Source organism: Vulpes vulpes, chromosome 9 (assembly GCF_048418805.1).
Source record: "Vulpes vulpes isolate BD-2025 chromosome 9, VulVul3, whole genome shotgun sequence".
NCBI classification, from domain to species: domain Eukaryota; kingdom Metazoa; phylum Chordata; class Mammalia; order Carnivora; family Canidae; genus Vulpes; species Vulpes vulpes.
In genome coordinates this window covers 51,005,908-51,033,341 of record NC_132788.1, presented here as the reverse complement: position 1 = coordinate 51,033,341, position 27,434 = coordinate 51,005,908, and the positions used below count along the sequence as shown (strand labels likewise).

The window sequence follows — 27,434 nt, the reverse complement described above, 5'->3', positions numbered from 1 at the left end:
ACATGTAAGGTATAATTACAATCTAAAGGACTCATGATACCTACACACACTTCCACATTTTATTGAATACAGCGATTGGCTGATGAGTCTCACTCAGCAGCCAAGCCAGGTGTTTGCCCGCCTCATAACAGTGTGCCAGTTATTTTCTATCCTACGCTTCTCCCACTTGTCTCTCTATTGCAGGAGTCCGCATTTCCCAGAACTCTTGGCACCTGGCATCTGGATCATTTCAGCCAATGGGAAGCCCTTTTGGAAGACAGGAAGCAGAGAGAAGCCAGGGTATATCTCCCTCTCTAGCTCTTCCGTGGGTAGTATCCGTGGCAGCAATTGTCTCTTTTCTTGGAATGCTCTACCTTTTATGGCCCCAGCTTCCTTCAGGAAGCCACTGTGATAATCCTACTCCAGCTCAATTCTTCCAGCCCCTGGTAATGCCATCTTTTCCCAACATCACTCCAGTCTAATGCATGGCAGCAGTTTCCTGCTGTCACCAGTTTCTGGGTCGCCTCCTTATCTCCTGTTTGGTTTTTTGGCTCTTCCATCATCTGTGTAACCAATTTCCTGTGCTATATTAAATCATCCATGTTTAAAATACCTCAGGACAGCTTCTGCATGCCTAGTTGGACCCTTGCTAAAATACAATACATAATTCAAATTCCTGCCTCAGGCAAGAGGAGGATCATGTCATACTGTGAACTTTTGGGATTTGTAGTGAATAGACAGAAATCACAGATGTTTAATCAAGAATCGCCACAGTCCACTGAAGTATGAACAAAATGCTGGAGGGACACAGCAGAGGGAATGACTTTCTGTCTGGAGTGGTCTGCAAAGGCTTCACAGCAGAGGTGCTAGTTAAGCTGGTTCTGGAGGGTGAGCAGAAGATTCCCTGGGCCCTCAGGCAGGGGGAACACCAGGTTCTCAAAGCCAAGAGTCATGAAAAGATCTGATGTGAGTTCAGAGAATGGTACCATATTATAAGGAATGGGGGCAGGTCTAATGCACCCCAAGATGGAAGTAGAGACTACAGGTGGAGTCAGGTTTGTGGAAGTCCTTGTTTATATTCCATGGTGAGGATTTTATACTAACCAAACCAAAGCCCTTGAGTGGTTATGGGTAGAATTGACTTAGGAACTGTATCATCTGTAATCTAGTAGCCACGAGGAGTAAGATTGATTTGGGGAATAGCCAAAACCAAGGAAAGGGAGTGAGAAGCCTGTAACAGCAGTCTTAGCCAGAGGTGGTGGGAGCTTTACTGAAGTTGCTGGAATAAAGAGAACAAGAGTTTGAAGACATTTCTGAAGTAGAAGGTAGATAGGTTTTGCTGCTCCTCTTTTTAAATGGATAGATGAGTGAACGAATGAATGTCTCAGTAATACTGTATTTCTATTTATATAAGAAACCAGGCCTTTTCAAAACATTTTTTAAAATAATAAGTATTGTTGTCACCACAACAATGTATGTACGTAGATATAATTTATTACACAGCCCCACAAGGTGGTTATTTCTGTTTTAGAATTGTGTGTATGTGTGTTAATGAGGGTTGTGGACTGCACTCAAGAGTGTTTGGGGGCTTCAGAGAGGAGGATTGTGATGACAGCTGAAGTCACTGTTGGTGTTATTAAACTTTGCTGGCTTCTCCCAAGCATTCTCCTCTTCTGTCCCTAAAAGTGCAGGAACTAAAGAATGTGTAAATATATAAGCAAGATGTAGGTGTAAGATTGATTGCATACATCTCAGTTTTGTAGAAATTGTTGACATTCCCAACTATGCCTTTATTTTATTTATAAAGAAATAAGTGAATTCTGTTGTCAACAGGTTTATGACAAAAATTGCTGTCAGCTACCTGTACTAAATGACTCTTGTAGCTTCAGACCTGATTGATTCCTGTCCTGGCTTAGCTAGTCATGGTACCGTTGCATATTAAGGCAGAGCAAGAGTGGAAACTAGGTATTCCTTGAACCTATGAGTTCATATTCTCTGTGATTATTATCTATCTTCCCTGAATCAGCTGCATTGAGGGCCATGAGGCACCAAATGTAGTTTTGTCATTCCGGTGTAATTTATCATTCTCGTATATTGGTCATATCAAATTTGGAAAAAAAAAAAGAAATAGCCCTTATACTCTAAAATAGTATAATTCTGTGATCGAATCTAATCCTCACCTGTTAGAATGCTTCTTGGTGAGGTGAGAGTCACTGTGTAAAATGCGGATGTCTTCCTCTCAGCTCTAGAGTTTCACTAAAACATATACCCTCATGTTATCTTACATTGACATTACCTGGATCGTCCTCTCAGCCAGCCATAAATGTGCCATCTATATGGGTAGCAAACAGATAGCAGTCAATGATGTTGGATAGTATTAGGCACATACAGGAAACATTGGATTCTCTACGGAACCATGGCTTTCCAGGGTAAGTGTGGCTGGAAAGGGCAAATGGTTCATGGTCAGAGTCCAGATAGCTTTTCCTCACTCCTGGCTACAAATGACTTCCCATAACAGTCCAAGCTCCCCATACTATTTTTCATTCCTATGTGTACACCATTGTCTTGGATACAAATATCAGATTTTCCATGTTCTCTTCATGTCTAGAAAGGACCTACAAGGACAGTTGTTATTTTCTATGATGCAACATATGCTAGGATGTCATTTTTTTTTTTTCTGTTTGTTTTGTTTTTCCCATTTGGTGTTACATAACCTAATTTAAATGGAAAATTGTAATCCTTAAGTAAAGCTAATTCCTTTATGGTCTCTATAGTTATTTCTAAGTAAGAATTAATTCCTCTAGAAGTGTTCTGAGGAAGAATATCAATTTTAGCTCCAAGGGAAGTTACCCTGGTGTTTACAAGGCTTAAAGGTATAGACAACATGAAGAAATATTTACTATAAGTGGTGCTTTTCTCATTCATTTATTCAACAAATGATTTTTTTAAAAAGATTTATTTATTTATTTATGATAGACATAGAGAGAGAGAGAGAGAGAGAGGCAGAGACGCAGGAGGAGGGAGAAGCAGGCTCCACGCCAGGAGCCCAACATGGGACTCGATCCCAGGACTCCAGGATCGCGCCCCGGGCCGAAGGTGGCACTAAACCACTGAGCCACCCAGGGATCCCCTCAACAAATGATTTTTAAGCGCTTGCTCTGCGTTGGGCTCTGTTCTAGCTGGAGATAGAATGCTGACATGGTAACGTATGGTTCTTGTCTACCTAGAATTTTAGTAAGAGAGATGAACATTAATCAAATACTCCCCCAAAATGAATATAGAGATACAAACTTGATGAATGTTAGGAAGAAAAAGTACATCATGGACAATCATGACCTAGATGAGGTGCCAAGGAAGGCTTTCTAAGACACGGCAGGTTTGAGCTGAGGCTTGAAACGTGGAAGAGGAGGAGGGAAGAGCATGCCAGGGAGGGAACCTCAAAGCCTACCAAGTGAGCATGCAGGTTGCCCTTGAGGCACTCAGGGCAGAAAGCATGAGGGAGGGTGAGTAGACGAGGCTGGAGAGGGAGAGGCTGGAAGGATTAGTGTTAAGGATCTGGTACTCGAGATATTCCTGAGATCAGAAACCAATAAAGAATGTTTGTGCAGGGAGATGCTGTTTATCCCTGTACCTGCTTATATAAGAACTCTGTTCATTTATGGCACGGTACTGGAGAGTTAAGTTGAGAGGTAGCTAGCTGGAAAGCTCCTGGATTCTTTTCACGTATTGAGGTAGAGGTAATAATCATTTGTATATTTTGAAAAGAGAAAAAATCATTGTGGAATTTTTCTGTGTATTATTTGAATACATAGGTAGATCCAATGTCTAGGTATTTGGTTAGGGGATAGAACTGCTAAAATTGTGCACCCTTCAAAGGAATGGAATGGAATGAAAAATGAGTGGAAAAGGGTACCAATATGTAATTTTTTTCCATGTTGCTGTATCTATTATGTTTACACTTTTCCTTCATGGCATTTGGTACACTTGTGATTACTTAATCTTTTACAATTATGTGTATAATGCCTTTCCTAATTGGTTGTAATACCTCAAGGACAGGGACCTCCTCTGTTTTATTTACCACAGTATCCCTAGAGTCTAACAAAGTGCCAGAGAGAAAATAGGCAATGAGAATTTTCTGTCTGCTTGATACTTAATATAATGTGCTCTGTTTGGAAATCTACTGTATATATATTTTGAATCCAGTTCAACTTTGCAGCTATTGATCAAGCTCCTGTTTTGCAGAATGGCACAGGTACTAGGCCCCATGTAAGATACTTACTGGAATCTGACAGTGTCTGATGTCAAAAGGCACAAGCTCTAATATGAGAAATTTTACTGACAAAAGTGATACAGGTGCTAAGAGGATTCAGAGAGATGTTATTTGGTTGATGTCCTCAGGATCTTGTTTATTGACCAGGCCATGGAACAGGTGAGCTTCTGCTAGCCTTAGCTAAACTTGTCTATAGACCTTGAATCTTTTCTCGTAAGCCCATTGAAAAAGTAAAAATGGACCAAGGCAGGGTACAATGAGTACTATGAAATGTTTTGCTACTGATCCAATGCTTTCATAAATGCTTTCCCAATCATTGGAGGTCAGCCTAGGTGGCAGCGTGATCACTGAATTATGATCTTCTCCTACCTTGCTTTATTGGATCCACTGTTGGCCTGATTTCCTTGTTTCCTTACCCTCCACATCCCTCAGTAAGATAGAGTCTCACCAGACTGCACTTCATTTGAGTGGGCCTTAGGGATCTACACAGTGAGGCTCTGGACTCTAGGAAATATAAGATATAAAAGGTAAGATGGAATATAGTCAATGTGATTTGGCAACTGATCATTGGTGAGAATGAACCTCATTGGTAACTCTCTATTTTCATGTCTTTGTGCCTCTTGGAACAAGCCTGCCATTATGAAGAGTGAGGTGTCTGTAGGAGGCATGTTTTGTGAGGCAAGGTTATGAGTTTGGTTCTGGACAGTTTGTGGTTCAGGTTCTGTGGGACTTTAATGTGGAAGGTCAAGTGGGTGGCTGGTTAAATGTCACAGTTAAATACATAGATTCAGGAAAATATGTCTTTGAAAACCTTCGTATGAGAGAGTACTACTTCATTTACTTTTAATACAGCATGGCTTAAATCCTGACACTTCCTTTTGCCATGTGGCAGTCCTGGTTAGAAATCAGGCTTCTAGCTGTGTCTAACTTAATCATTGATTCTACACGCCACCCCTTGGACAGTGTCAGCTGCTTAACAGCTACTCTGCTGGTGAGATTAGAGAAGCTTGCACTTTGTAAAACTAGATTTTGTTTTTCTGGAAACGAAATCACAAGAAAAGCCAAATAGGAAAAAAAAAATTCTATATGGTATTTGTTAACAAAAAGGTGCTTTGGAGAAGAAAGAGTCTAGAAATGACCACATAGTTAAAAAAAATAAAAAGCAGAGGTGCAAAGGGTGAATAGTTTAACTTTTTTTTTTTTTTTTTGGTGTCATGCATAAAGATGGCATTCTATTTTGATTGCCTGGTGGAAGAAAGTCAGTTTATCTCATCCACCCACTGGTGGCTATCCTGATTATAGCCTCCTGGTAGGCCACCATTTAGAATTCAGTTTGGCTGCCTGTGCCCTTGACACTCAGTAGGTTTCATTAAATTACACAGCAGTGAGCTCTTCTTCCCTGTGTGGCACCGTTTTATGTACATTGAACTTCAGTGTAATTTCAGACAATTATGCTTTGTGTGGAGTGGTTTTACCATAATCATATCACTGTCCAGTTAAGGCCGATCTGGGACTCTGAATCTGATGAGATTTTAAGATGGTAGAAAATATTGGATGAAGGAAATGTTTTTATTTCTCTATACTTGCTCTATTTAGCTTGTTAGGCTTGTAAATTGTGGCAGATTGTTTTTGTAGCATTACTTACAGCATAAGATTAGAATAACAACAGTTTCCCCCACATGGGATGCTTCAGAATTTTACATGCAATCAGATCCTGGAAAAAACTGTGTCTGTGAGACTGTAAGTAAATGAAATGTTAGTACTTTTCTTGTATTAGCAAGTCTTCAAGTACTGCCTTCTGTTCATGTGTTTGCATTATTCTATGGCCATATGTTGTGTGAAGCAAGTGAACAAAGGATCTATATGGACAGGGTTGAACTCCGTCACTCATCAGCTTCATGATCTTGGGCAAATTACTGCCACTCAGCCCCAGTTCTTTCAGCTAGGACTAATAGTAGCCCCAACTCATTGGGGTTTTGTGGAATTTAAATATGTGTAAGTCATGTAATACCTTAATATAGTAGATGCTCAGTAAATGGTGGCTATTACTCATAGCTCATTTGACTTAAAATTTCAAACCTAACTTTAACTTAAGAAGCCAATATGCTTCATTCATTACACATATATTTATTGACTCCTGCTCCGTGCTAGGGAATATTCTAGCTAACGAGGATAAAGTAATAAGTAGAAGCAGATCAGTAAAGACCTATAAAGTGAGAACTTTGGCTATATTTCCGTCTACTTTTAGCTTGCTTTGTACACTCCTGCGTTTCTTCAACCAATTGAACTAATAATCTTATCTAACTGGTGTCTTACTACTCTGAACCTCGTAAACAGACTTTGTATCTGGTTGTATTTGATAGATTATTATTTGAAGTGAAATTGATATTTGTGTAGGTATTCTCAACAACTGGCCAAGCGGGTTCCTTCCCTCTCTTCTTCCTCCCTGGCTTTTCTTTTCTTTTTTTCTTTTCTTTTTCTTTCTTCTAAAGCATATGCCCCCATATTGTGGGTTTTCTCCATCACGGTGAAATTTTTTATATGATCTGCAGATTCTGTGACATTTCTTCCTATAACCCTCCATGTCTTCTCTGATACACCCCCATGTGTTTGTAGCCTGATTACTGCTATCTATATTTTTATCTCTTTTGAATAACCAGAGACTAACTGAAAAAAAAAAAAAGTTCTTTAGAGTTCCAAGTCAACTAACATCAGCTACTTTTAATATGGCATTTTGTAATATACAAACAGTTTTGTACACAGTTTCTCCTTTAGTCTTAAAATCCTGCTGCAGCTTTGTTCTGGAAACTGTGATCACTACTATGGGAAACAAAGAAGTAAATGTAATACAGGTCTGTGACCTCAAGGAGTTTATAAATTCATGGCTTTGGTCACTCGACTCTCCCTCAGAAAGATGTCATTGTTATTCTATCAACAGCAGGCTTCAGTACTGTGTTATATAGCCAGATCGTTACTTTATCTTTACAAAATGAACCTTGCCAGTGATATTTGCAGGTATGTGTTGAAGTGATGTTCTCTAAGATTAGAGCTCAATACAGGAGTTTGAGAGTTTTCATTTCTGATCCTCAGGGGAATTTAGCTGAGTAAAATAAAAAGAAAATATGTTTGATAATTGTATATAATTCTTTAAAAACTACCAAGTATATTGTACAAGGAAGATGAAATGTATTTTGGTATTGAAGGTAGAGATGGGGCAGAAGAATGTGCCTTAACCCAGTAAATTATTTTGACATCAGAGGCTGAATCCTCTAGAATGACGAGATATTTTATTGTCTTGAATATGCTACGAGAAAGTTATTGTTAAATGTAATTATGTGGGATTGAAACATGCTACTATTACAGTCATGATCTCTGAGTAATCACTTTAAAAGTCATTTGGCATTAAATATTGGCATTAAATATTATTCTCAATTGGTGTCATGGCACATCATCGTGTTATTTCAAATGACCTCAGAGGACCTGTGCCAGTGGTGAATGTCTGTCATTCTGGGCTCCCGTCCTGCACACCTGCCTTCCTCCCATCCATCCTCACGTGGCCTCCAGAGCAATCCTCTTGGCTGTGATCATGGACCTTCATTAAATACCTCTGTTGCTACCTATAGGTGAAGGACCTTCTCTGCTGTGTTCCCAAGCTCCATTTGTCACATTACTGCTCACTGACATCCTTCCTGTGCATCCCACTTTGACCAAACTGGATTTTATTGTGTTTCCTGTGCATTTTCTACATAATCTCACTTTTGTGCCTTTGCTGACACTGTTTCCTTCACCCTCTTTTCCTTTTTACCCAGACCCAGAATCTGTCTTCCAAGGACTGATTAGAATGTTGGCTTCTTCCTAAAGTCTCCTCTGATTGTACAACTTGAGAGAATCCTGCCTTTCTTGAGTTTCTTTGGAACTTATCTTTCTTTTTTTTTCCCTCCTGGTGGAGGCCTGGAGAGTGTGCTCTCTACTATGTGTGTTTGCCAGCCCTCCAGCTATAGTCTCTCAGCACACTCTGTACCTGTCACCATTGTTGCATTCATTTGGCTGATACTCTGCTTAAAATCATCCTGGACAATTATAAACCTAGGTATTTTTAAAAAAAATTTTTTTAAATTTATTTATGATAGTCACAGAGAGACAGAGAGAGAGAAAGAGGCAGAGGCACAGGCAGAGGGAGAAGGCAGGCTCCATGCACCGGGAACCTGATGTGGGATTCGATCCGGGGTCTCCAGGATCGCGCCCTGGGCCAAAGGCCGGCGCCAAACCGCTGCGCCACCGAGGGATCCCTAAACCTAGGTATTCAATTTGGAATCTATGACATGTTTGCCCGGTGTTCTCTATGTTACTCTGTTATTAATATCCCCTTTTCTTTAGGCTAGGTCACTTCTTGTGTCCAATACTCTCATGCCTCATAACAGAAGACAGATTCCATGGAATTTTCTGTTTTGGAGACCAATAGGCCTCTGCTGAAAATAAAGATCTGTTTAAATGTAGATATTCCTGATCAGGTTAATTTCAAAAGATGATCTCCTGTGGCCTCTGGGTGGCTCAGTCAGTTAAATATGTGATTCTTGATCTCAGCTCAGGTCTTGATCCGAAGGTTGTGAGTTCAAGCCCCATGTGGAGCCAACTTAAAAAGAAAGAAGATGGTCTTGTTTTACCTGTTCCTGTTTTAGTTACATTCAAACCAGCAGACAGCACTAAAATAGCCAGCAATAGAAAATGCTACTGTGATAGTTCACAGCCATTACTCCATGTTGATTTAGGCATTTTTGTCAGGGTCTTTAGTAGGATGCTTTTGTCCTGCCACTCCATGATGATTGATTCAGTCATTTACTTTAGATAAAAACCAACTTGTTTGCCCCTCTTCTGAAAAGGAAAAAGAAAAACTGTCAGTGATATGGGTTGAGACATGCTGCCAGTGTGTATTTTAAAGGTGGTGAATGTAGAACTAAGGCTACTTCTTTTTATTTCGATCTTTATTAATGGAGAGCATGGCTTTGCCAGATAGCAAACTCCCAGGGCATTCTTGCTTCCATGTCACCAAACATTTCTATTTCAAAATCCTAGCAAATGTTGCTATCAATATTGGGGTTGGGAGGAAACCCATAAGCCATCAATTAATGTGGATAATGTGATATTCATTAGAGCTGCCCTGCCAGACGGTCTGGTAGATGATCACAGTACACCTAATGGGCAGTAGCTCTTGGGGGTATGTCAGACTCAGCTCTTTGGAGATAAGTAGAACACTTGAGTGTGCCCATTTGGATGCTTTCCTTTAATTTGTATTTGAAAATTCTTTGTGCTCCTTTCCAAAATGGTAACTTTTCAGATGTGTGAAATGATTTCCTGAAATTGTGAGCTGCAGGTGGCCCTCAAGTGTTACCAGGCTTTGCTTAGAGTGGTCGTACCTCGTCAGTGTGTAGCATGGAGGAAAGAAGGAGAAGGCTCTTTAGAAAACTCAGAGGAGCAGCAAAGTTGAGTATATTTTTTTCAACGTAGGACTAGATCCTTTTTAACTGCCCCATGAGATTTTTGTTCAAGTTTTAGATGTCTGTTTAGCATTTAAATATTTTTTCTTATTTAAATGCTATTATTTTTCACAGTTCCATTTTTTCTTTACCCTGTTAACTCCACGGGGAAGACTGTTTTTTTTTTAAATTTTTATTTATTTATGATAGTCACAGAGAGAGAGAGAAAGGCAGAGACATAGGCAGAGGGAGAAGCACGCTCCATGCACCGGGAGCCTGATGCGGGATTCGATCCCGGGTCTCCAGGATCGTGTCCTGGGCCAGTGGCAGGCGCTAAACCGCTGCGCCAGCCAGGGATCCCAAGACTCTGTTTTATTAAGAGTTTCTCACATCTTTAGCACCCAATATGTCTCAGTGAATAGCCACTGAATGGATGATTTCTATTCTGTTAGGAAGGAGGGAAGGATAGCTGATTAAATGTTCACACCTCTCATACAGGACTGGTGATACAATTTGCAGGGTCCAGTGGGAAAGGAGAATGTAGGGCCCCTTGTTCAGAAATTAATAGGAATTTCAAGATGGTGGTGGCGAAGAACTGAGACTGGCCTTGTGCAGCTCCACAGGCTGCACACCATGAAGCTGCCCTGCTCTAATGCAGAGAGGAACCAGGGGTTTGAATCCCCATCTTTCTTGTTTTTGCTTATGAATTAAACATATTGTATTCTTTCATTTCTAGTTAATAGTGTGAAAGCTTTGTTTCTTTGATTCCTAATGAGACAGGAAGACCAAGTGCTTAATAACTAGTACCTGTCACAGCACAAATTTGAATTAATGCTTAATTTACCATCTTTGAAGTCAGCTTGTGCCAGTTTTCTTAGCATAAAATGTAAAGCAGCAAACTCCACCAACCTGAGCAATCTGTTCTCATCCATGGTGCTAGTATTTTACTGACTTCGACTGTGTTGCACTAGTAAATCATGCTGACCCAAATCTAGTCTGTATGAACTCTAGTAAAATGATATGAATTTGAACAGTGAAAAATGAGCTTATTTTTTCTGTTAGCTTTACATAGGGATGAGTGTAAAATGGGGTTGCCAAAGAGTCACTTGTCCCAAGAAGAGGTAAGGGAAACCTTTACATTTAAAAAAATCCCCTGGGGTAAGGTTTACTTTACAAGCAAAATTGAATTGTAATAAAGCAGAAGGAAGAGATATCTCTTCCAGGGCTACTTGCACAGTACATAAAGCTGAATGCAAAGTAAATTCTGGCCTCTCTGTGGTCTCTGAAGACTTACAAGTAAATTGGTGATTTCTAATCAGACTTGTCAGCATAGATTATCCATCAGCTGCTAAAAGTAAATCTGAAGATCAGGAGCTGCCCATAATCTGTACTGGGCTTCCCCATTGCTAGAAATGAGCCACAAGGAGAAACTGTGCAGCTGGGCAGAGGGAACCGGACAGGGCAGAGGAAGATGCATGCTCCCTCCAGACCTGGCCGTCGAGTTCTTCCCACCTCCCAACTTGAACTTTTTGAATGCCAAATTGCTACCAGTGTCCTTTGCTGCCTCTCATCCTTTAGTCAATTGCCTTTGTGACATGTCACTTATGACCAAAAGATAAACCTTTTGGGGGTGCCTGGGTGGTACAGTCAATTAAGCATCCAACTCTTGGTTTCCAATCAGGTCATGATCGCAGGGTCATAGGATTGAACCCCATGTGATGTTCTGTGCTCAGTAGAGAGTCTGCTTGAGATTCTCTCTCCTTCTCCCTCTGCCTTTCCACTTGTCTGTGTGCTCTCTCCCTCTAAAAATAAATAAGTTTTTTTTTTTTTTTTTAAGGATAGACTTTTTGGAATTAAAGTGAGGCTGAGAATAAATTTGGCCACCTATGCTTCTTGATTTCTGGGCATAAAAAGTTAGTATGAAGGAGGAAAATGTGACCATAATGATATGTCATGGCTATCTGTGGATTTTCATGATACTAGTCTTTAATTTGTATTGATAATGAAGTACTAGTAGATTGGGAAAAATGCTTTTAAAAAATCATTACTTCACCATATGCTGAAGTGTGAAATGCCAGTAAGTACACCAACAGCTTCTAAGATGATTGTTCTGTGTGTATTAGCTGGATCACAGTCCAAGTTTTATTAACACATTGTCTTTCTGCCTTCACATCTATGCTCTGTGCTCTGCTACTTCCGGGAGAGGTAATATAGCTCTGGTCACCCACGTATGTGATCATGATTGTATTTTCATTTGATGAAGCAGACCAGGGAGGAGGCAATAGAAGTAAAACCTATTGGATCCACCTCCTTGCCTGAGAAAGGAAGGCACCACATCCTGAATCCTGCTTGTGCCTTGCCCCCACTATTCATGAGCAACCTGTCAGCAGGGACCTCACCTGGTCATCATCCAACTAAATACGGATATTGGACCTTGCTCTTCAATGGAGCTGGAAGAACAAGATTTAAGCACACAAAAACAGATGAATTATCTAAATAATATGAAATATCAATTATATACTCATTGTAGGCTGGACACTTTTATTTGTAATCTCTACCCCATTTCTGTAAGGGAAGATTGGCACTATTACACAGATAGGAAAGGTGAGGTTTAGAGGGGTCAAGAGCATGGAGCAAGCGAGTGACCAAGCTGGAATTCAAACATGAATCGAGTGAGCCCCAGACTGTTCCTCTCCCCACTATAGCTTCCCCACTATGTTCCTTCCCTCTCCATGACACAGATGAATTGTGGTAAAACTGTTCCTGTTCTGTTGAGACACACCTCAGTTTCCCCAGCGATGATCAGAGAAGGTGCCATGAACCATGTGTAGGTTTCAAATGAGGCCTGGGAACATCTATGACTTGAATAATTGAGAAATTGAGGAAAAAAGATTTCAAGCTTCCTTTTTTATATTTTATATGTATTTCCTATAGAGTATCAAAAAGATGAACTCATAAATATTATGAACTCATAAATTATAGTGTTAGGATTTACTAGATACAAAATTATTTCAAATACTTTTTTATAGGGCAAAGTAGAATATAGAGGCACTGTCATTTAAAAATTCATAGATTTAAAAATCTTTTTCTTTTTTTTTTTTTAAATATTTTTTTTTTATTTATTCATGAGAGACAGAGAGACAGAGAGAGGCAGAGACACAGGCAGAGGGAGAAGCAGGCTCCATGCAGGGAGTCCGACGTGGGACTCGATCCCGGGCCTCCAGGATCAGGCCCCGGGCTGAAGGCGATGCTAAACCGCTAAGCCACCGGGGCTGCCCTAAAAATATTTTTAAAGAGTTTATATAAATCGAGACTTAATAAATTTTCTATTCATGACTGGTTGCTTTTCCTTAGATGCAGATATTTACTCTTAAATTTAAACTGTTTTAATAATTATCGGTCTCTCAAAATGGTCCCCTTTGTATTTTTTTAAGCTTCTAAGTATTTCTTTCTTTTTTTTTTTAAGATTTATTTATTTATTCATTCAGAGAAAGCGAGAGAGAGGCAGAGACACAGGCAGAGGGAGAAGCAGGCTCCACGCAGGGAGCCCGACACGGGACTCCATCCCAGGTCCCCAGGATCACACCCCGGGCTGCAGACGGCACTAAACCGCTGCGCCACCAGGGCTACCCCGAGCTTCTAAGTATTTCTTAATCTTAAAACAAACTATATAGGAGCAGTTCTCTTTATAAAACATATTTAAAAAGATGTCTTTATTTTGAAGGCTAAGATCTGTTATATATATAATAATATGTATATATATTATTTACAGTAGTATATATTATTATAAAATAATCTACTCCAGGAAGTAATTTGTTTCACCTACTTGTTTTTTTTTCCTTAATAGATATAGGAGTAATAAGAAGAAGTAATGAATTTTTTAAAAAGATTTTATTTATTCATGAGAGACACAGAGACATAGGCAGAAGGTGAAGCAGACTCCCCGTGGGGAGCCTGATGGGGAACTCAATCCCAGGACCCCAGGATCATCACCTGAGTTGAACCACTGAGCGACCCAGGTGCCCCAGAAATAATGAATCTTTATTCTCCATTTTCTCCTATTTTGACAAGGAAAACTCCATTGAAAAATCTATCTATCCCCAATATTATTGCATGTAGGATTGTATACCATACATTTTTAGAAATCTCCAAAAATTGTACATATGGCTTTGGTTAGATGAAAACAACCTGTGTATAATACACTTAGTTTCAATCCTGGTTATTTTTTCTTTTATGAGTGTAAGCTGCCTAGGAAGTTTGCCATCATCAGACATTGGATTGTGTCCCTTACCTTTAATCTCAGTGACATCATTCATTACTTTCCTGAACTCCCTTGCCCTAGCTCTATGACCAGTGGCTGAAAGATCGCATGGACATGGAGGAGTAGACACTAATGGTCACTAACTGACATTTTCCATTAATCCTGTGATTAGGATCAAGATAGCTTTTTTCCACTGGTGTTTGATGGCTCAGGCATGAAAGCTCACAAGGTTAAGGTTTGGCAATTTGTACAGTAGCTGAGTTTTAGAGTGGAAGGTGACGATTACAGCTAAGACAGGAAGACAGGTAGAGGAGACACAGAACAGTCAATATACTATAGAAATGAGCAGAAGGAAGACAAGTGGCCAAGACTCCCCTTTGCAGAAAATCGGACTGTGATGTGTTGGCCTTTTCAAAAAAAAGCTTTTGCCTTTTAGAAAGAGGTTTTTGAATAGCAGGTGATGAAATACTGTATAATATTGTTAGGTCTGTCACCTCTATAGGTCTGTCACCTCTGAATTAGGGCTTCTTCTTTAAAAAAATTTTTATTTGTTTATTCATGAGAGACACGGAGAGAGAGGCAGAGACATAAGCAGAGCTGGAGAAGCAGGTTCTTGTGGGGAGCCCGATACAGGGCTCTATTCCAGAACTGCGGGATCATGCCCTGAGCCAAAGGCAGACACTCAACCACCGATGCCCTTCAGGCGTCTCTGAATTAGGGCTTCTTATGTCACACATTTATAGGTTTATGTCTGGGCCTTGCATGTGTGTAGGTGCACATATTGCTGGAAAGGGGTCTCAGATTTTCATCTGACTCCACAACATAACTTTGTATGTTACGGGGACTGTAACATACAAAGGTTTAAAAAACAACTCTGAGCCTTAGGGGAGTAGCTCTTTAGACTGCTCTGTGTCTTAAATGTTTTATTATATATTTGATCAGATGCAACTTTAGAGGACTTTCAAGTATTTCTATTAAAGCTTATTATCTTGCTCTCTGATTATTACTTATGTAGGGCACAATACTATACTTGCGAATTCCTTGTCCTATGGTATAATATTCTCCAGTTCATTTTCATCCTTAATTTGTTTTTTATTTAATAACATATTTAATAAATATATCCAAAGGAGTATCATTCTACCATGTAATAAATATAAAAGTTATTAAGGACATATTTACATTCTTTATTTCATACTTAGTCTGTGCAATTCAGTGGTCATGAAAATTGCAAAATAACCCATAAAAATGTGAGAGATACAGTTTTAAGAAAAAAGCTAGACACAGATGTGAATGTGGACCTTGAACATTGCTGTGCCATCCTATTTATTCATCGGGTCAAGAACTAGAGTAGAAAATGGAAAAAGGAAGCCATGATTTCTTGGGGTACTGAAATTGTGAGGAATTGCCATTCCTCATTTTTTAATGTGCTAAAAAACAATGTAAAAGTTAACATCTTTTTAAAAAATGTTTATTTATTTTAGGGAGAGTAGGGGAAGGGCAGAGGGAGAGGGAGAGAGAGAATCTCCAGCAGACTCCCTGCTGAGCACAGATCCAGAGTTGAGGCTTGATCTCATGACCCCTAGATCATGACCTGAGCCAAAATCAAGAGTCAAAAGTTTAACAGACTGAGCCACCCAGATGCCCCATAAAATTGACCATCTTAACAAGTCAGTTGTATTAACTATAAGCACCTTATTTTGTAACTGATCTTCAGAACGTTTCTTGTCTCACCAAACTAGGACTCCATCTATTGAACAACAATGTCCCTCCTCCCACGCCCTGCAACCACCATTCTGTTTCTATCTGATTTTGATTTTGATTACTCTAGGTGCACCATAAAAGTAGAATCAGGTGGTGTTTGTCTTTTATTTTCACTTAGCGTGATATCCTCAAGTTTCATTCATGTTGTAGCATTTGACAGGATTTCCTTCATTTTTAAGAATCGATAATATTCCCATTGTGTATATACCCAAATTTTCTTTATCTGTTCAACTGTTGATGGGTATTTAGATTGATTCCTCCTCTTGGCTATTGTGAATAATGCTGTACCCAATATGAATGTTTGAGATTCTATTTTCAATCCCTTTGGAGATGTACTCAGAAACTGAGTACATGGATCCTGTGGTAATTCTGTTTGTAGTATTTTAGGAAACCTCCATACTGCTTTTCATAGCAGCTGCACCATATTTCATTACTACCAATGCTGCACAAAGATTCCCATTTATTCATATCCTTGGCAGCACTTGTCCTTTTCTGTTGTGTGTTTATTTATTACATTTATAACCTTTTATATATATGTTCACAAACATTGATTCTTCATCCTGATTTGTAGAAGGAGTCATCTCTTGAGAGTTCCTAAAAAGAAGAAACTTGGCTAAAATTTGGACTATCCAAAACAGTTTTTTGTTGTTTACATTTTCAGTCGAATGGTTATATGGTTGTCCTAATGGGAATTGAGGCTTCTTGTTTACTGTATCTGACTGGATGAGAAGGGAAAGAATATAAACCATGAGTAAAAGAAATTATAGGGTTTTTCTTACTTCGAACATTCCCTTCAAGAGATAGCCTCATTTATTTTAGGCTATGGTCTGAAACACTTAAAAGGAAAATACCATCATCACCACCACCACCACCACACACACCACACACACACACACACACACACACACACACACACACACACACAATTGTTACCAGACTGATATGACTTAAAATGAAACCATCTTATATCTGCCATTTCTTCAATCTGGTTAAACGGTAGTTTCCACAAATATTAATTATGTGATTACTTTCCAGCTTAGCTCTTTGGTTATCATTCTATCATATAAGGTTCTACCTCCACCTCTTCTTTTCATTGTTTTTATGAATCCTGCTGGATATTTAAAAATTATATAAGTCTTCTAAGGCATGAAGTAAGATTTCAACTCTAGACTTTTGGAATGTAGAAGAAATCATTGTGGGAAGTATGAGTTTTCCTTGCTTCATGTCCCCAAAGCCTTCCAAGAACATGACAGGAATGAATGGGAGATGAAAATGAAGAATGATCAGTTTACTGCTGATAGGTCCCGATACAACTTTGGCTCCCTGTGTTCTGTTTCTGAAGAATTAACAAACACAGCAATAAAGAATTTTGGTTGAAGAGGGCTTTGGATTCAGAGTGCCTTTAGGTTGTGACAAACACTCTTTACGATTTAACCTTGTAAGCTTAACTTGACAGACAATGTCCTCCTTAAGGCTCTTTTGAGGGACTTGAACTTGAACTTGATATGATGGGGATACATTGAAGGGTTTAAGAAGTATAAAGTTATTGTTATGTGTGTTTCAGGTAGACACCTTCTGTAGAATAGATTTATAAAGATTCAGGGCAGAGGATCATTAGGAAACCAGCGGGAGAAAAGATGAGGATCTAAATTAAAGCAGCATGAGAAGTTGAGAAGAGGACTTGGATCTGAATCTGTTGAGGAGATGAAATCATCAGGGCCTGGTATTGAGAATGAGGCTATGGTTGTGTCACCAACTAAAATAAAGAGTTCAGGGGGTAAAGGTATATTGAAGGAAATTGGTGATTTCAATTTTGAATACTATTCTGTTTGCAGTGGGGATGTCTTGCAGGCAACTAGACAGGTGATGGTTACACACAAAGGAGACATTGTGGCAAGACATAAATTTTGTACTTGTCAGTAGCCAGTGATGTTAAAGCTTGTGAGAGTAAATGAGATCATTAAGAAAGCAGGTAGAAGCCCATAGACCACTAAGCATAGTGTATGCTAACTAAGATATGCCTTGTAAGACTTACAAACATGACATTACAAGAGTCCAGGAAAGGTCAAGGTAAAAAATACTTATTTTTTTTGGGTGGATGATGAAGAAAAGTTTAAAAGTAGCATGTGTGTGGGCCTTTGGCCATGAGGTAAATTTTAATAATAGAAAAGATTAAAATATTAATAGTTAATATAAACTATTAAAGATAACTTTCAGGAAAGGAGAGAAGAATCTGTGAAGGTGGAAAATTGTAGAATGTGTTTGGGAACCGATACACAGTATAATTTGTTGGCATAATAAATATAAAAGGAATAAAGAAAGATTACACTTGAAAAGCTAAATTGGAGATAGAACCTACACATGTGGTTTTACATTATGCCCTTGTTCCCCTTCTGTCTACTATTTTATAGAGTTATGGAATTTTATTTTATTTTTAAAGATTTTATTTATTTGAGAGAGAGAGCACAAGTGGGGGAAGAGGGAGAGAGAACGAGAGAAGCAGATTGCTTGCTGAGCAGGGAGCATGGGGCTGGATCCCAGGACCCCAGGATCATGACCTGAGCTGAAGGCAGACACTTAACTGAGTGAACCACCCAGGTGCTCTGACTTATGGAATTTTAAAGAGATAGACACCTAAGAGTGGATCTATCTCTGGCCGTTTTGAGTCATCACTTCTAGGCAGAGTCATCCTGCACTTGAACAAGTGTGAAGACTTCTGAAAATTGTTTCACCCATTTTACAGCCATTCTGTTTATTTGTGTTTTCATTATTTCGTTATTTAAGTTTGTGCTTTCCTCTCACTTCTGTTGTTTCTAGTTGGACCTCTGGACCTCTGTACATTCAAGAAGATTAAGATATTAATTAATAGCACTCTTCTATAATTATTTTTTAATCTGCTTGAACCTGCTTTATTGTCCTGCCATCCAGTCTACATTTCTCCATCTTGACCATAAATAATATTAAGTTATCAAATATCCTGCAAAAATGAAGACACATTATGTCTGTAGCATTTCTTAACTCATCAAAACTAAAGATGAGGTGAATTTAACAGTTTATTTTTAGTGCTATAGTTTTATTTTCTGGTAAACTTTCTCTTGAGTAAATCTTTTAGACCATTTGGTTAATAGTTAAATCTGTAATTTTTTGAGGGGTTTGCAATGTAAAATTATTGATCAGCTTTTCCAAAAATTAAAGTTTTTCCCTTTTGAAAATGAGAGCAATCATTTGAAAGATTCTAAGACCTAGCTGTCTAGATTGTGCTTGTTGACATCTTTGTCATCAGTTCATTGGTAATAGAGCCCTTATAATTATAAACTCATAAATCACCATATTTGACACATAGTAAAAATATTTGTAAAAACCTTTGTGGATAAACACTGCATAGTTTGAAAACCCAGAACCATTCTGATGTTTATAGTTTCCAACCACCATCCATTTATCCATTCATCTGTGCACCAGCAAGATTTATTTGATTTGTATTTACTATGCCAGTCACCAAGCTAAAGACTAAGGATATTGGTGAGCAAAGCAGACATGATCTCTACTCTCACAGATTTTACTCGGCTGAGGTTTTAAATTTTCAAGCTGTAGTGAAAACCAGTATGGAAAATGGTTTAAAGCACCAATGAAAATGGTTAACTGTTCAGGTTGTGGAGAATAGGTGAGGGCTCAACAAAAAACCTTTTCTGCTTGTTGAATCTTCTTATCATTGCCTGATAAAGTCAGCTCGATTCTAGGCAGTAAAGCAAGATCCCTTCCGTAGAGGTTTTATTAGCCTCTACCTAATCTGGATAGAGCAAACTGTGGTGGAAGGGATGGGGGAAGAGCTAGAGCCTGGAGCTTCTGAGATGGGCCAGAAGGCATTTTGACTTAATGCCATCATACCGAAGAGAGTGAAATACAAGATATGAAAACAATTTTTAATGCTTTCCAAATTTATTTCTAGGATAAAATATTCTGTTCGTAGAACTGAGATAAAACTGGCTAATTGGTATCTGTAGCTTTTAGAAATGATTTGATTTGGATTAGACTTTTCTATTCATATAGACAATATATATGTGTGATGCTTCGCTTTATTGACATAGGTTTATACTTTTTTTTGAGACTAAAATTGATGCAACATTTTCAGAACAGACCAAGTTATTGTCGTGAATAAACTGAGCAACTACAGTCCAAACACTATACAAGTTTACCCAACATTCATATATCACGAAGAGTGTTTTTCTTGCCTAAGTTTATGTTGTATATCCTATTCTGGGCTTTTGTATGGCCTATTTCAGCTTTGTATTGCTTTCTTTCAACATTTCATAAGAGGCAATATTTCCTATTCTCTGTCATTACAAAAACTATGAAAATACATGCCATGCATTTAAAGCAACAAATGGGGAAAAAAAAGGAAAAAAAATAAAGCAACAAATGGCTATCTAGAAATTTTCTCTACCCAATGCTACTTTCATGTATAAAATTTAGTATGTCTCCCTCTGCCTGTGTCTCTGCCTCTCTCTCTCTCTCTATGTCTATCATAAATGAATAAAAATAAAAACTAAAAAAAAAAAATTTAGTATGTTTTGGCTTTTATGGAGTTTAATGATAGGGGAAAAAGAGCTCAACAATGTAACTAAGGTCATTTGTTCAAGTTCTTCCCATAGTGGAAAGGAAGAATGAAAAGTTCTATTAATGAAGCATTCTCATTATTCTGGAACAGATATTGGCAAGCATTTTTCTGTAAAGGGTCAGATAGTAAATAAATTTGGCTTGTGGGTCCCTGGGTCTCTGTAAAAACGACTCAAGTCTGTCTTTGGGGTGGGAAACCAGCCCAAAAGCAATTTGTAAATGAATAGCAATAATTATGTTCCAATAAAACTTTATTTACAAAAGCAAGCTGCTGGCAGGATTTGGCCTCTGCTGTTGTTTTCCTGATCCCTGCTGTAGAACCAGAGTTTTAAATGGCCTGTCAGCCAAATCTGCCCTAAGGTCTGTTTTTTGTATTGTCTTAGAGCTAAGGATGGTTTTATATTTTTAGGGTTGTTAAAGACTGAAGAGGGAGGGGTAGGGGGAGGGGATGATTGATTGATTGATTTTTAAATTCAATGATTCATTTCAGAGGTAGAGTTCAGTGGTTCCTCAGTCTTTTTTTGGTTTTAAAGATTTTATTTATTTATTCATGAGAGAGACAGTGGGGGGTGGGGAGGGGGAAGACAGGCAGAGGGAGAAGCAGGCTCCATGCAGGGAGCCTGACGTGGGCCTCCATCCTGGGGTTCCAGGATCATGCCCTGGGTCGAAGGCAGGCACTTAACCCCTGAGCCACCCAGGGATCCTGGTTCCTCAGTCTTATATAACATCCAGGGCACATTACATCATGTGCCTTTCTTAATGTCCATCACCCAGTTACCCTATTTCCCATGCCCTCCTTTCCAGTGACCCTCAGTTTGTTTCCTATGATTAAGAGTCTCTTATGGTTTGTCTCCCTGATTTCATCTTGTTTTATTTTTCCCTCCCTTCCCTTGTAATCCACATGTGAGTGAGATCATATGATAATTGTCTTTCTCTGATTGACTCATTTCACTTAGCATAATACGCTCTAGTTCCATCTATGTCATTGCAAATGGCAAGATTTCATTTTTTTGATGGCTGAGTAATATTCCGTTTTGTGTGTGTGTGTGTGTGTGTGTGTGTTTGACGTAGAACTGAGAGACCTTATGTGGCCCACAAAGCCTAAAATATTTACTGTTTGGATTTTTATGGAAAATGTCTATTGATCTTTACTCCAAAAGACTGTGTACTTTTTCCTTGATAATTTCAAATTATGGATTGAATTTTATGCTCATTTTCTATTTTCCTGTGGTTAAAGTCCTAGTAATATGGAGGGGAAAAAAAAAGCTTGTTATGCAGAATTTAAAATCTTGATAATACATTGAATATCAAAAAAAATTACATTGATAGTTTTATTTGGTCACTTCATTCTTCTAAAATTTAACATTTTCCAGAGAACTTTTTATTTTTTTTTATTTATTTATTTTAAAGATTTTATTTATTTACTCATGAGAGACACAGAGAGAGGGGCACAGACACAGGCAGAGGGAGAAGCAGGCTCCATGCAGGGAGCCTGACGTGGGACATGATCCCCCAGGTCTCCAGGATCATGCCCTGGGGGCGCCAAACCACTGAGCCACCCGGGCTGCCCCTACAGAGAACTTTTTAAATGTAAATTATTCTGTTACCCGAAAAATGTTTTTAAGTGGGCATATAGAACACCATTACTGCACCTGAAGTTTGGACTTTTCTAACCTTTATATGGGACCAAGCATGCTCTGTCAATGCCAAGACCTTTTTAATAATTGAAATGTTTAGGGGCATCCTGGGTGGCTCAGTGGTTTAGTGCCACCTTCGGCCCAGGGTGTGATCCTGGAGACCAGGGATCAAGTCCCGCATCAGGTTCCCTGCATGGAGTCTGTTTCTCCCTCTGCCTGTGTCTCTGCCTCTCTCTCTCTCTGTGTGTGTCTCTCATGAATAAATAAATTAAAAAAAAATAATTGAAATGTTCTTTTATGACAGGCAAAAAATAATACTAGTTAACATTATTCAGTGCTTCCTATGTGAAAGGCACCTTGCTAAGTGCTTAGCATACACTTTCTCACAATTGTCCTGGGAGATGAGTGTGATTATAAACCCCCAGTTTTGAGCCCAAAGATATCAAGACACAGCAAAGTTAAGCACTTTTTCTAAGGTAACACAGCAGCTAATGGCAGATGTTGGACTTGAACACAGGTTTTGGACTTCTCCAAGTAGAAGTTTCACTTTCATTTTCATTCAATGCCTTTCAGAGCTCACTTATCTTTTATTACTTCATCAATCTTTCATAAAACTTTCACACGTGATGCCACAATAGATAATATATATGGGGAGTTATTGAGATACTATTTCTGCTTTCTAAGGATTTATTATCGCAAAATGCTGCCTAAGGGAGGGAAAGCAGAGAAATTGGTTGCCTTAATAGAATATAAGGAAAAGGAGGAGCTAGCCAATTAGCAGTTAAATGTTCCTTTGTTCCTTTCTCCAGCTAAATATAATTTCCTTCCTTTTATTTTTATTTTTATTTTTATTTTTTTTTAATTTCCTTCCTTTTAAAAGGATGGTGAACACTAATTCCATATGAAGGCTTCCTCCTCTTTCTACTCTAACAGGATAAAATCATACATTGACACATTGAACTCTCGAGGTGTATAGTTGCCATAAAAATTATTCACAGTTTCTTGAGTTTCCAGAAGCTTTTTCTGCATTTGTTTGAGTTTGTGCTTCAGATGTATTTTTGAGTGAAATAGTCTAAAAATTAAGTTAAAATATAAACAAAAAGGCCTTCTGGCTTTTCTTTCATTTGGCTCTTTTTTTTTTTTTAACTTGACAACAAGCTTTCTCATTGTGTTTCTTGTGCCCCACATCACTCCTCTAAGCTGGTTTGGTCCTGGAATCGCCCATACAGTGGGCTGGAACTCACTGGCCTGGGAGTCCCAGTGTAGGTGGCAGAGGCAGTGAGTCAACAGGACTGGAATTTGCTCACTTCAGAGTGATAATTCTCATGCAAATAGTTCTCAGATATTCAAAAGAAGGGCTTATACTTTCAGATTGACTCTGCCAGGAATTTAGAGTTTTACTAGATTATACAGAGAGTGTTCTTTTGTAATAATCACATGTTCATTCAGAAATAAGCCAATTAATGCAGACTAAGAAAAAAACCCCACCATTCCCACCAACATCCCTCTCAAACTACCCTTCACCTTCCTACTCAGTTTTTTTGGTCACTTCCTCCTCATTCAGTAGCTTGTTTTCTGCTGCTTTTTGTGCCAGCATTTCACCTTATTTTAACTCCTACACAAATATAAGAACCACAACACCAAAATTATAGCTGGAGCTTCCTTTTGCACTTTTTAAGAACTGTATTATCATATGTAATTTGCAGTAAACTTGAACTCAAAACAAACAAACAAAAAAGCCTAAACAAAAAAGGACTTCTTTCTTTTTGACCAGAGTATTTAGAAATGATGCTCTCTATGACATAAACTGGATTGTTTTTTGAAAAGAACACTTTATTCCTCTGTGATGAGAGCTATGGTATGTTTTAATTTAATGACTTCTCCTCATCTTTCCTTTCTTGGTTTCTCTGCTTCCCGGATATGGGATGAGCTGGATGGCATAATTATTTCAGGGTAGTGTGTTTTTTATTCTAAGTAAATGGTATCTTTTAAACGGCATGGGTCATTTTGATCTTTGGAGTATTCTTAGGACATTGGAATGTGGAAGAAATGTTTATACATTGGGATTGCCACTCTCCAGAGAATACAGTCTTTAATATATTGCCCTTTATTTTTATTTTACTGATTATTGAGGAATGCTAGCTATATAATATCAAGATATAATAAGGTATATAGCCAGGTTTTCCAGAACCTTGCCCCATCAGCATTTTTTCACTTTGTCACATTAGAGTTGGTATATTGCCCCAGTTCCCAGATGAGAATTGCTCTCTGGCAGAATATGGCAGTGGTATTGTTTAACCCGTTGTGCAAAAAGCTTTAAGTTGAAATAAGCAAATTTAATCTTTAATCAGTGTTTCTCTTTCCTGAGAGTCCAAACTCAGTGCACTTGGCCATGATTAGATGCTTGCAACTTGTTTATTTCCCAAAGGCAACCAAAATAGTGTAACTTAACAGTGTAGTTTTATGAGAGTCTCATTTGGTGCCACAGAAATTCTTTCTGTTATGCAGTTCACCTCTAGGTGGGGTCTTTACAGGTGATGTATTACAACCACAATTAAGGGCTATTAGTCAGTGCTCTTGAGTTTGTACTGCATGGGCCACTCACTTACTACCATTTAGAAATTTGAAGAGGCCAGATGCTTGTTGCTCTGCCCCAGTCTGGATGACACAGTCTAGATATATAGACAGATAGATATTTAATACTCATTTTTTCCTTTACTGCCTTAATTTGGAAGGAGTCCAAAGAGGTCACCTCATTTAACCCTGGCAGTAGACTTTACCATTTTTAGCAAATACTCCTCATTAAGCACTCCGTATTTATAATGGTGTATTAGGTGCTCGATTCAGAGTGTGCTAACTAGAATTTATCCCTGGACTGAATTTATCTACTGATTTGGCTAAATTTGTACTCTATTTCTTTAAAAAAGAAAAGAAAAGAAAAAACTCTCCAGAGGAAACAGCTCAGAATTTCCTGTATTTAATGACTCTCCATAGCAGGAAGCCTTCCAAAAGCAAGAATAGCAGCCTATGTTTACTGAGTGCTCATGATGGGCCTGGCCTGGTTTTAGGAGACTCACATCTATATTACACTGTTTTGGTTGCCCATGGAGAATAGGCAACAAGTGTGCATTCTCTTACTGGATGGCCCTAGAGGATGATGTCTGTTAACCTCTTTTACAGGGTAGGAAGCACAGGCTTGGAGAAGTAAAGGAACATGCTATCCTTTATTCTGAATTTGGTTTTCAATCCCCTGAGTTAGCTATAACACTTTATGACCCGAGATGGTAGCTATAATCTGTTACCCTGGTAGGAATAATAAAATACAGAGACATGATAGTGGATTAATAAGGATGTGATGAGGAACAAAAACCTCCCAATCGTCTTAAGAAATGCTGCTCCCAGGAAAGTAAAAATTATGTTAAGTCCCATACCTCTACTTTGCCTCTTGTTTTACTCTGACGAGCCAAGAAGGCATTAAAATATGCTACAGTGCTGCTCTTGAGAATGCTCCTAACTTGCTGACTTGTAAGCATTTACCCTTTAAGAATATTTTTGGTCCCTTGTCTAATTATCTAACACCCATATTGAACTGTATAAGTCACTTATCAACCTATAGGACTCACTTTTTCTAGTCATTTAGGAATGTGTTTGCTTTTTTCCCTCTGCACAAAGGTATCTTCCTGTATTTTGTTTCTGTCATCAACAGATTTAGTGGCTTTGGAAGAATGGACTATTCCAGAAGAGGTTCTCTTACATCCTTCATCCTTGTACATTTCTGGATTTTTAAAAAAATTTTGATCTTTATAATTTAAAGATATTGAGGATACCTGGGTGGCTCAGTGGTTGAGCGTCTGTCTTCAGCTCAGGTCATGATCCTGGGGTCCTGGGATTGAGTCCCACATCGGGCTCCCTACAGGGAGCCTGCTTCTCCCTCTGCTTATGTCTCTGCCTCTCTCTCTCTGTGTCTCTCATGAATAAATAAATAAAATCTTTAAAAAAAAAGAGTTGTTGGAATTTCTGCTCCCTTTTATTTTCATTTCATCCTGACTTTTTATTCAGGCTTGTACTTAAAAAAGCCATTTTTGTTATTGTTGTTTTGTGGGAGAATTTAGAGATGTTGTGTGTGTGTGTGTGTGTGTGTGTGTGTGTTTCTAGTATTGCCCTGTGACCTTTATGATTCATTTAATGAGGAATTTAAAAATTATTATTATTCCTACTGCATTCATTATCAGCTAGCAGTCATCAGCCTTCTGCATAAAATATTTTTTTTCTTTGAATACCCTCTATTTCCCCTCTGTGAGGAATTTTTTCTCTCCTTGATACATGGGGACAAATTACATTTATAACAGCCATTAATGATAATGGGAAGAGTGTGTACATCTTTGATGCATTGAAAACTAAATGACACCCTGGTGGGTCTTTTTCTCTATCTTACCTTACCAGATTTTGTTTGGCAGCATGTGCTGTCAGCTGTTTAATACGCCTTTCCTCATATTTTTCCCTTTACTGTATGCACATGGCATACACACACGAGCACATGCATGCACAAATGTGGTCTTGGAAAATTAAGAGATAAATGAAACAAAACATGATTTTTTTTTTTCCATAGACAGCCAGACTGTATGTCTGACTCCTGGGTCCTTCCTTCATGCTTCCACCACATCACTGGCACTTCTCAGACTGGATGAGGAGTGCTCTTTATTTGTTGGCTTCTCTGTGAAGGCACGAACTGATTTGGTTAGTCCTCCTCTACGTCTTTAATTCTGACTACACTGCATGGCACGGCCCATGGTGGCTGTTCAGTAAGGTTTTACCGTGTAGAGGAATAAATGACTGCATGAACACTAAACGCCAAGTGTCTGCTAATCTCACCTGGGCGATTTCCTAATATGGAAATAAGTGTCATGTGAGATATTAGATAAATACTTGTTCTTATTTATAATGCATGGAATATTGTAGCAGAAAATGAAAATAAATATGATTTGGACCTCATCCTGCTAATCACTGGCTGTATGAGTTTTATGAAATTTTCCTTTTCTTTTTTAAAAATATTTTATTTATTTATTTGAGACAGACAGCAGAAGCAGCAGGAGAGAGGGAGAAGCAGACTCCCTGCTGAGCACAAAGTCTGCCCTGGGGCTCGATTCCAGGACCCTCAGATCAGGACCTGAGCCAAAGTCAGTTGTTTAACTGGCTGAGCCACCCAGGCACCCCTAGTATTAGGAAATTTTCTTAAAGCCTTAGCCTCAGTCTTCTCATCTGTAACATAAAGAGAGTAGTCCCTATCTTAGAAGGTTGTTGTGAGACTCAAATGAGATCACACATTCACTTTGATTCAACAAACATTTACAGAGTATTCGCTCAGTGCTGGGTCCTGTACTGAGTTCTGAGGACTAGTAAGATTCCACTCCTCTTATCCTGAAATCCGTAGCCTGGGA

At 38.6% G+C, this 27,434-nt stretch overlaps 1 protein-coding gene across 10 annotated transcripts in view; it reads left to right on the top strand.

Annotated features, from left to right (window-relative positions):
* The window catches only part of LHFPL6 (LHFPL tetraspan subfamily member 6), a 249,939-nt gene that overhangs the window by 13,575 nt on the left and 208,930 nt on the right, over positions 1-27,434 (top strand). For 5 of the 10 annotated variants that reach the window (XM_025996850.2, XM_025996849.2, XM_025996847.2 and 2 more), the window contains one exon: positions 184-279. The exons of the other annotated variants lie outside the window; for them this stretch is intronic. In XM_025996850.2, the coding sequence (XP_025852635.1) occupies positions 184-279 (96 nt within the window). The remainder of the gene's footprint in view (positions 1-183; positions 280-27,434) is intronic. 10 annotated transcript variants of the gene reach the window in all.